The 9310-nt window shown below is 45.8% G+C and overlaps 2 protein-coding genes across 6 annotated transcripts in view; one reads left to right on the top strand and one right to left on the bottom strand.

The window, feature by feature from the left end:
• Nucleotides 1-6081, bottom strand: part of MTFR1 (mitochondrial fission regulator 1) — a 46872-nt gene extending 40791 nt beyond the window's left edge. Inside the window, exons 1-2 of one of the 4 annotated variants that reach the window (XM_019527733.1) lie at nt 5840-6081; nt 3513-3619 (exon numbers count right to left, since the gene is read on the bottom strand). The gene's annotated coding sequence lies outside the window, so the exon portion shown is untranslated. Of the gene's footprint in view, nt 1-2714; nt 2777-3340; nt 3451-3512; nt 3620-5839 lie in introns of those variants that run through there. The other 3 variants (XM_019527732.1, XM_019527731.1, XM_019527734.1) reach the window with 3 other exon arrangements.
• Nucleotides 6082-6302: 221 nt separating this feature from the next.
• Nucleotides 6303-9310, top strand: part of ARMC1 (armadillo repeat containing 1) — a 61114-nt gene continuing 58106 nt past the window's right edge. The window contains exons 1-2 of one of the 2 annotated variants that reach the window (XM_019527730.1): nt 6303-6415; nt 8839-9049. In XM_019527730.1, coding sequence (XP_019383275.1) covers nt 8864-9049 — 186 coding nt within the window. In that variant the 5' untranslated portion in view covers nt 6303-6415; nt 8839-8863. Of the gene's footprint in view, nt 6424-8838; nt 9050-9310 lie in introns of both variants that reach the window. The other variant, XM_019527729.1, reaches the window with a different exon arrangement.

Genomic DNA, 9310 nt, shown 5'->3' with positions numbered 1-9310 from the left:
CCCCTGATCATGCGAGTGGCCCTCCTCTGGACCCTCTCCATGTTGTCCACATCCCTTAAAGTGCGGCGCCCAGAACTGGACGCAGTACTCCAGCTGCGGCCTGACCAGTGCCGCATAGAGGGGGAGTATCACCTCCCTGGACCTGCTTGAGATGCGTCTGTGGATGCATGACAAAGTACGGTTGGCCTTCCTGACTGCATCCCCACACTGCCGGCCCATGTTCATCTTGGAGTCAATGATGACTCCAAGATCCTTTTCTGCCTCTGTACTGACAAGAAGGGAGTTCTCCAACCTTTAGGTATGGTGCCAGTTGTTCCTCCCCAGGAATAGATGTTAAGGGTACAGTAGCCAAATTTAATACTCGATTAAAATCAGTTAAATTCGGTGATGAAGAGGGAAAACTCTCCTCCTCCATCAACCCTAAAGTTCTAACTTCACGGACACACTTTGTATACAGCATTAACTAGCCAGGAGCTGACAATGTTCAATGACTATCTAGATAGAAAACCTTGCAACGCTCATGACTCAGAAAACAGCACTATGTTTCTAAGAAACACTTGGGTTCTCACTTGAATCCTCTGTGCTCCATGTTTTCTTTCATTATTTTTCCTGTCTACCTCTAGGCTTTACCCAGTCTTTCTGATATCAGAAACTGATCTACAAGTTAGGTAGGCAATACCATTAGAAATTATGAAATGCTAACCACATCAATCTAATAGCCCTTCAACATGCGCAGAAGACATGTTACTGTGGACAAAGGTAAAATAAGAGTTCTTAACCGGGCTTTCAGTGCTAGACAGGAATGGTGAAAAGAAGAGAGATTTTTCATCAGTTTGGAATAGCCATGTTAATACGAGTACTTTCAAATTTCCCATTAGCCTGCATCCCTGTATGATGGGAGGAGGATTCCACTACTTAGTAGTCACATACTCACATTTTTCCTTCTGCAACATATTTTCCCTTTTTACATTAGGGCTACACAGACAAGAGGAGACAATGATTAACCATGAAGATAAAATATGCTGATCATACACAAAGCATTGCCAAACAATCAGCAACCTAAAAAACATAAGGACATATGTTTTTAATTTGAATTAATGCATTACGTTAATAGTGATAAAATTTTCAGAAGTATATTTTTGAAACAGCTGGTAGCTTTGTGTGTCACAAACCTTGCAAATTAGGTGCATCTTCTTCATAAAGAAATTAGAGCATGCCTCTATACGTGACCATTAATACTGTCAAATGCCCCAAACATGAAATGAAGTTATGCCCAGAAGGTAGTGCATTAAGCATCAAACACTCTACAGAAGAGGAATAAACCTCTGAAGATTTAAGACTAAATATAAAATCTGGCAAAGTCCATTATCACAGTAGCAACACAGTAAACAGCCATGAAGAATCTTTGGATGTAGAATCAACTTTATGATAATCTTTCCCAAATCATTTCAGACTGGGGTCATAAAGCATGTCTAGTCAGCAGAGATCAGCCACTGAAATCTATTCAGTGTTACATAATTTGTAGCTTCCAAGGCTGAAAAGACAAAAATATTCCATACCCATTTCTGAAGGCAGTGAAGTGTCTGAATATAGAGGGAAAAAAACAACAACAAAAAGAGAAAGAGCAGCATAGCTAAGTTACTGGGATACTGCACATTACAGAATCAATAAACCTTACTTGCTAAGGAAAGAGCAATTTAATGAAAAACCCTTCAGTGTTTAAGCACTTATGACGAGTCTCTGCTTGACACAGGGTAGGTTTATAAGGTATAATAATTCCTTGAAGCCATACCCAGGCTAGCTTGTGTTTTGAAAGCCATTTGGCTCTATTAGCTACAGAGCTATCCTGCTTCTGGCACCCAAGACAGTTTGATCATCTTTGTATAGAATTGTATAATGCGATGGAGATACACCCATATTTGTGCACTTTGCTAAGGGAGGTAAACAAACAGAAACCCTGAACTGCTGCTTTGCATTCAAGTACATCTAACAATGGTCTTTTCATTGACAGTAGAATCATAACTTTTTTTTTCTATTCAAGTTTCACTTACCAATCTTTGCTACGTGATATAATAACTTGTAAAAAAAATAGTTACAGAAATAAATTCTCCTCCCCCCACAAAAAAAAACAGCAAAATACCCCACCACCATTCTCAGTGATTTTAGTAATGATTTTGGAGATTACTACCACCATGGAATGGTTTCAAGCTAGTGATCTATATGTGAAAGTATTCATGTCCTGTTTTTCTCCAGCCTCTCTTGAGTTACCCCATTTCTACATTAAAATGTTATTTTCCAGATCAAATTAAAAATGAGGGGAGGGGGAATATCAATTTTTATAGAGAATAATAGAGAAGCAGGGCTGCAAGGGACCTCCAGAGGTCATCTCATCCAAACATCCCTATCCCAACCATGCCATACAAACCATAATCTAAACTCTACATAAAAGACATAATACATGCTCAAGAGATCCTAGGTAGAGGGCCACACGACCCACTACAGAGGAAGCCAACCCCCCCACAGCCCATATCAATCTGACCACAGGGTAAAATTCCTTCCTGACCCCAAATATGGCAATTCATCTGAATTCATTCCTTCTAGCCAGGAACCTCTAGCTTTGGTCCCAGCAGCAGCATTGGCACATCCCAGTCAAAGTCCCCAGCCTTGGTTGTAGCCCACACCCAATCAATGCCTTTGGGAAGGCTTAAAAATACCTGGACATGTATAGCAGAAATTGGGAGGGGGCAAATAGCAAAGCCCGGAGCATGGGAAATACCCATGGTCGAACATAGACACAGCTACGTTTTGATTCAATAAAAGCTAATTTTATCTTTTATAAAGATAAAATTTATATATCTTTATAAAAGATAAAAAAAAGACACCGCATCTTGTCCACCCAAATGAACTGCTGGCTCCCTAGGGCTTGCTTCTCTGCCAGGCAAGACAGAGGAGGTGATGCCTATGTGGGAGGGTTGACGCTGCGCTTTGCCTCCTCTCAATGTTTGGGGGGGAAAGGGCGGCACCACACTTCCCTGCACCTTGCCAGGCAATGACATGAGCCCTGATCACGCGCCGCCTCGGGGGCCTGAAGGGAACCAAAGGCGCGGGGTCCCGGGCAAGGCCCGCGGCGGCCTGTACCTCGGGTTGCACCGTCCCAGCCTGGGCTCGGCTCCCTCAGAACCGCTCCTCCTCGCCTGGGCCGCAAGCTGGGGTTGCTCCGCGGCGCCGTGCGGCATGGCCTCACCCGCCCCCCGGACCCAGCAGGCGCCGGAGACCGAACAGGACAGAGCAGGGCGCGGCGGCCCCCTGTATGCTGACTGCCCCTGGACCCTAAGCTCACCCGCCGTGCGGCCGAGGCCTCCTCCGCTCGCCGGCTGCCCAGACCCGGCTCGCAGTGTCAGCCACTCCGAAGCCGCTCCGGCAACGCATCGGCCAATCAGCGCCGCGCTTGAGAGAGGCGGGACTTAAACTCTCCTCGCCCCTCGCCCTGGTGCAGGAGCCGGGTGACCTACCCGACAGCCCCCGCGCGAGCTGCTCTCCCCTCCCTCATGGGGGGGGGCAACGGTGCGCCCTTGTCACTGAAGCAGGCAAGCCAAGGTTCTGTCACGTGACCAGGGCCCTAGTGGAGAGACCCGATTGGCCAGTTCAGCTGTGATTAGTGTGACGTCATTGCTTCATTACTTTGGCGGTAGGGTTCGTTGGCACATGCGCAGGTGGTGGATGGATTCCCTGGTGGGGCTGGCTGGCACTATAGCTGAGGGAGGTAGCCACGTGCAGAGATGGGGAAGTGGAAGGGTTGCCTGGAGCCCTGCCTCCCTGCCCAGCCTCTGACTTTGCTTAAGCTGGGAAATAAAACGCTGAGTCTCCAGGTCCCCTGGTTGGAGGGAAGACTTGCAAAAGTTGTGGTGAAAGTAACTGGGTATGTGTACACATGCATTTATGCCAGCTTAGATTTACTGCACAGCAAGCAGCAATAGGCTGGCATCTACACATGTAGGTGTTAAAGTATATTAACGTGTGGATTGCCTTGGGACTAACATTAGCCCCAAGTCAGTCCACACACACAGTGTTACTGTGCAGTAAGGCATCTATATGTGCATTACTGCGCAGTAACTAATCGGGTGTAAATTTCATACCTGCATAACGCAAGTATCAAATTTATGCTCAAGCCAGCATATGCCTCCATATTTACTGCACAGTAAATGTGCATGTGTAGATGCACCCACTGAGAACTTCACAGAGCCTGAACTCAAAAAGGGCCTGTTCTGTTTTCTTTAGTGGGGGTTAACCAAAAGAGAAGGCAGCGTAGCTTTACCCCTCCTGGACTGTCAGAGGTGAGTACCATAAACTTTCATATGCAGAGAGCTTGCTCCATCAAGTGCTATTCCCTCTGAAGTAAGATCTCTGATTACCAAAGCTTATACTATACATTTCTGATGTAATTAGTTCATAAGGTACAAATCTACCCTGCCTTCTGCCTGGCTTAAAACTTAACCGGGCCAACAACCTCGTATTAACAGAAGTGTCACTGATGACACCTTTTTGTCAATATCATTAATTATTTCCTTTCTCCTTGTATACAAGAAAGTATAATCTTATTAAATGCTCTCAAAGTATTACAACAATACATATGTTTGAATAGGTAGTGTTTAAGAGTGATGTTGCAGCTGTGATGGTCCAGAAATTATGCCAGAGGCAAGAATGTCTTATGGTGATGTCTTTTATTGGACAAACTGTGTAGCTGAGATACAGTTAGACAAGCTTTCAAATGCAAAGCATTCTTTGTCTGAGGACATCAGTGTAAGACAAGGGTCAGCAATATTTTTTGGGAAAAAACCTGCAACCTCAACTTGTAAGATGTTGGCATGCCAGGGGCAGACAGTGGGGGAGCTGCAAGGGGCTCAATCCTTGTTGTAGCAGCGCAGCCCTAGCCCCCTCCCCACTGTCTGCCCTGAGGTGCACATGCCAAGTAAAGTGTCCTTGAGTGCCACGCTCTGGCCCTGATGCTGGGGGTTGCCTACCCCTGCTGTCAGAAATTCTTGCCTCTTACATCTGAATAGGTGAGTCATAAACAGCACAAGACACTTGCATTCTCTCAAGGTAGAGGCATTCACATTCCAAACTTTGCAAAACACTGGATTTAAAGAATGTGTTTAAATTTGGAGTTATATTTAAATGCCGATAATGCAATTTTTGTTATGAAACCCAGGCTTCCAGAAATAACAAAGCTCCAATACAATGCAAAATGTTGCTTTTTGGCAGGCAAGGTGGGGTGTAGTTCACCTGCAACAACTGTAACTGAAAACCCCCCGAAAGTGGAAGAGTTCCTCCAAAAGGTAATTTTTTTATATTAATAGAAATGTGAAAGAAACAAAGGATCAGACAAGTAAATACAATTTCGTATCTGAAAAATAATCACCATTTTGAGTTGATAGTGAACTTTAAGAAAAACAGGCACATTTACAAATAAAAATAAATTCTGGTAAACTTATTCTGCATGTCACTTGCAAAGCATGCAGATCCCATGCAGTTACCCTGTGTCTAGGGGTGTGCGTGACCAGTGTAGTGCCCTCCTGTTAGTGTATCCCTACCTGTGAAAAAAGGGTTTGTCAACTTTCTATGAAACTGGACTGACACCAAGACTTAGATCTTCCCCAAGGAGAAACTGCTTTGTGGCTCTCATCACCTTAAAGCAAAGGAATCAGATCCTTCCAGCATGCTCAGCAGTGGCAGACTATGATGAAACCTCCCTTTTCCCACTATACTCCTCACTTTCCATTTTTTCACTTTGTCTGTGCAGATCAGCAGCCACCGGGGCCCACAGCAAAAAGGATCCTACCTGTGCGATGTGAACCCCAGAGGGCTGCCTACAGATCCCAGCATGCAACGGCCCAATAAACGCCTAGAGACTGCAGATCCCATCATGCAGTGCTCCAATAGCGACCAGGGTGTGCAGATCCTAGCATGCAAGCATGCAATAGCCCAGCCGTGGACAGAGCCCGAAAGGCAAAGCCCAAGCCGCCCAAAACTGGAAGAGAACAGCGCTCAGTCCAGAGTCTCCCGAGAGACCGCGTGGCCCGGTGCGCAAATCCCCCGGCGCTATGCATTCTGGGACATGTTGTTTTCCCGCCCCGGTCATTAGCATAGAACCCACTCTACCCACAACGCCCTGGGACGAGGACTGGAAAGAGGTCACGTGGGGCGGCCAATGAGCGCGCGGTGTAATAACGCGGGCTGCGAATGGGCGCTCACTTCAGCGAATCGGGGGGCAGGAGGCGCGGAGGTGGCACGGTGGGCGAGAGCCCTAGCGGGCGTTTTGTGTAGTGAAGGGCCCAGCTCTCCCGCCGCTCGTCCCGGGCCGCCCGCTCGTACGCCTCGCGTGATGGGCGCGCCGCGCTGAGCTGCGGAGACCTCGGTGCTGCGGTACGTGGCCGGCCCGGGCTTCGCCTGCCTGCGTGAGGACGGGAGCGGGGCCCGCGGGGGAGCTGCTCCGGTTTGTGCCGCGCTGCGCTGGGGTAGGGCTGGGCTGGGCTGGGCCGGGCCGGGCCGGGCCGGGCCGGCAGCCTGTGACCCCCGCCCCCCGTCCGTGTAAGGTCGTGAAGGCACCAGAGGCTGCAGGGGCCGCTCGGCCCCTGTCTGCCCACGCTGAAGTCTCTGGGCCGCTCTCGAGCTGGGGGGTCAACCTCTCCTGCCAGAGAAGCAGGGCTGGGCTGGGGTCAGTTCCCATGGGCTTGTGCCGCCCATGGGCGCCCCTTGCCTCAGTGGCTTTGGCCACGGAGTGACCCCACCGTGGGCGGACCTAGACTTTTGCGTAGGGGGGTGCTCATGGTGAGGCGCATTCTCCCCTAGAGTGCCACCCCTGGCTTTCTCCTGGTAAAAAGAAGCTTGAAGCATCAGTAACACTCCAGGGGACCAGGGCTGTGTTATGAGGTTTTAAGATTGAAGCAAAAACAAATGAAACATCATTGGGATGAGCTAAAAGGCAATCTGCCGAACTGTGAGATGGGAGGTTCGACACCAGGGGTAGGTGGCAGAGCAGACTTGCAGAACAGGGGATAGTTTGGCTGGTGGAGCATGAAGGCCATTAAAAAGAAAAGATTGTTAACACCTGTGGAGTGAACAGTGTGGAAAGGATCGGGCAGTTTATAATGAGCTGTGGAATCAGTTGGCTCCCTTGGCACTGCCTGACTGCAAATCCTGCTCTGCTGCTAGGCGGTTGGTTTTAAATTTTGGGTGGCCCAGGAAGCAAAGGGGGTGCAAGTGCACCAGTGCAGCTCCTGTGGATCCATCCCTGGACAGCATCATCTGGCTTGTGGGGCTCCTTGCAGGTCTGAAAATTTGGTGGCAGGAGAGTAGTAGCAACATTAATTGCAGTGACTTGGAAAGCAATTAACACTGCTAATGCTCCCCTGCCCCCCAAATTTCTAGACCTGTGTAGAGCCCTACCGGCCAGGTGACATGATTTGTTGGGCTGGATCCATCCCACAGGCTGGAGATAGAGCAACTCAGATCTATTTTGTTTCTGGTGTTTTGCTTTTTACAGAATAGAAATCATAATGCTTGCCTGTTTCTTAAGGTTTTATTTTTGAAAATTGTGCTTAAAATGCTTTGAAACTACAAAGTAATGACTGCATGAAACTCTAGCTTATTTGATCTATATTAATTTTCTTGTCATGAAAACTTAACATTTAAGTTGGTTTGTGTTGTAAAGAAACATTAGTGATTTGAGCAGTCACCACCGAACTGACAGTCATGTTTTCAGACAGAAATATTGTATGTACAAAATTATGATACAGAATAGAGTTCTTCCATTCTCGCTTTTGTCTCTTTTTGTTAATGTCTGATTTCTGCATCTGGTATCTCTTTACATGCATGATCAGTTTTCTTACTGAAAAAAGTTAACCGCTTTAACAGAAAAACAAGAGAAGCAACTTTAAAAGGCTCTGAACAGCATGCCTGCTTTTAAATCAAAATGGAAAAGTAAAATTAACAGTTTCTTCATGCTCATGTGTATAAAAAGTACACGAGTTGGGTGCTGAGAGGATCAGGACCATAAATTGCACTGAGGTTTCAGTCTCAGCAAAACAGTAAAGGCTCTTTTGATCTCACTTTTCACATAAGGTCCACTGTTGAGGGGTATCAGAAGTTTCTGGCTATGATGGGAAGTTTTAGTTAAACAAACTTGTTAGCTTAACAGGATCAGACTAATCGCCTTCATTTGAAACTGAGCTGGTTCTGCTCGACTCTAGTAGAAGCAAGTTAGTCCCATGCTTTTTAAGAGGAATGGCTAGAGAGGGAATACCAGGAGCAGTTGAATTGGTGTTGGATTATAGAATTTTTATATGTAATTTCTGAATAAGATAAAACAGTGGAGATGCCTGATGGAAAGGTAAAAGTTTTGGCCTGGGATTTCTCATTGACAGTAAAAATGTATTACAGGATCAAGTAATGAGTGTTTCTTTACAAATTATCTTTTTATAGGATATAGACTTAGAAATGTGTATTTCTGTAGTGCAGTGTAGGTGACAGTGTAGTTGTAACAAAACAACTGATTCTTCACCTGTAAGTATCAATACTATAAACAGTATTTTACTTGAAGCTTGACAGGCCTGTGTGGGAAACAAATCAGTTAAGCAAATAACTTGAAAATGTGAATAACTCTATATTAGTGTGAATTCTAAAATTTCTGCCTTAACAGGGTATAGTGACCTTAAGAAGAATTCTATTTACCTTTACACTTCTAAGAACCAGTTGAGGCATGTTGTTCTGGATTGGCTATAGTTTAATCAATGACTTGTTAACAGTGATTTTTTTTTTATTGACACACCTTCTTAACAGGTGTTTCTGTGTATGAGACAGAAAAATGAACTCCACTATGAACTCCACTATGAGCGAGGAACCTGATGCTTTAGCAGTAGTTAACCAGTTACGAGATTTGGCAGCTGACCCATTAAATAGACGAGCTATTGTTCAGGATCAGGGATGTCTGCCTGGCCTTATTTTGTTCCTGGACCACCCCAACCCTCCAGTTGTTCATTCAGCTTTGCTAGTAAGTACTCTGATTTGATCAGTGGGAACTAAGGGTTGTTTTAACAGTGTGTTACTTGCATCTCTTTTTTCTTATGTATTTGAAAAGACAAATATTTGCTGTAACAAATTTTATGTGAGATCACTCTTGCTACTGTATTGTTCTTCTGATAAGTGCTATAAAAGATGATTTGCAATAACGTACTATGTGGAGGTAATTCATGGAGTTTAGAAAGAAACAACTTATTACAGATAAAGCAAAGTTGTTGTGTTGTTTTCCCCC

This window comes from Gavialis gangeticus, unplaced genomic scaffold (assembly GCF_001723915.1).
Source record: "Gavialis gangeticus isolate Ggan-Ray unplaced genomic scaffold, GavGan_comp1, whole genome shotgun sequence".
Taxonomy (NCBI): domain Eukaryota; kingdom Metazoa; phylum Chordata; order Crocodylia; family Gavialidae; genus Gavialis; species Gavialis gangeticus.
Note: the sequence above shows the minus strand (reverse complement) of the source record. Positions and strands in the feature narration are given on the sequence as shown.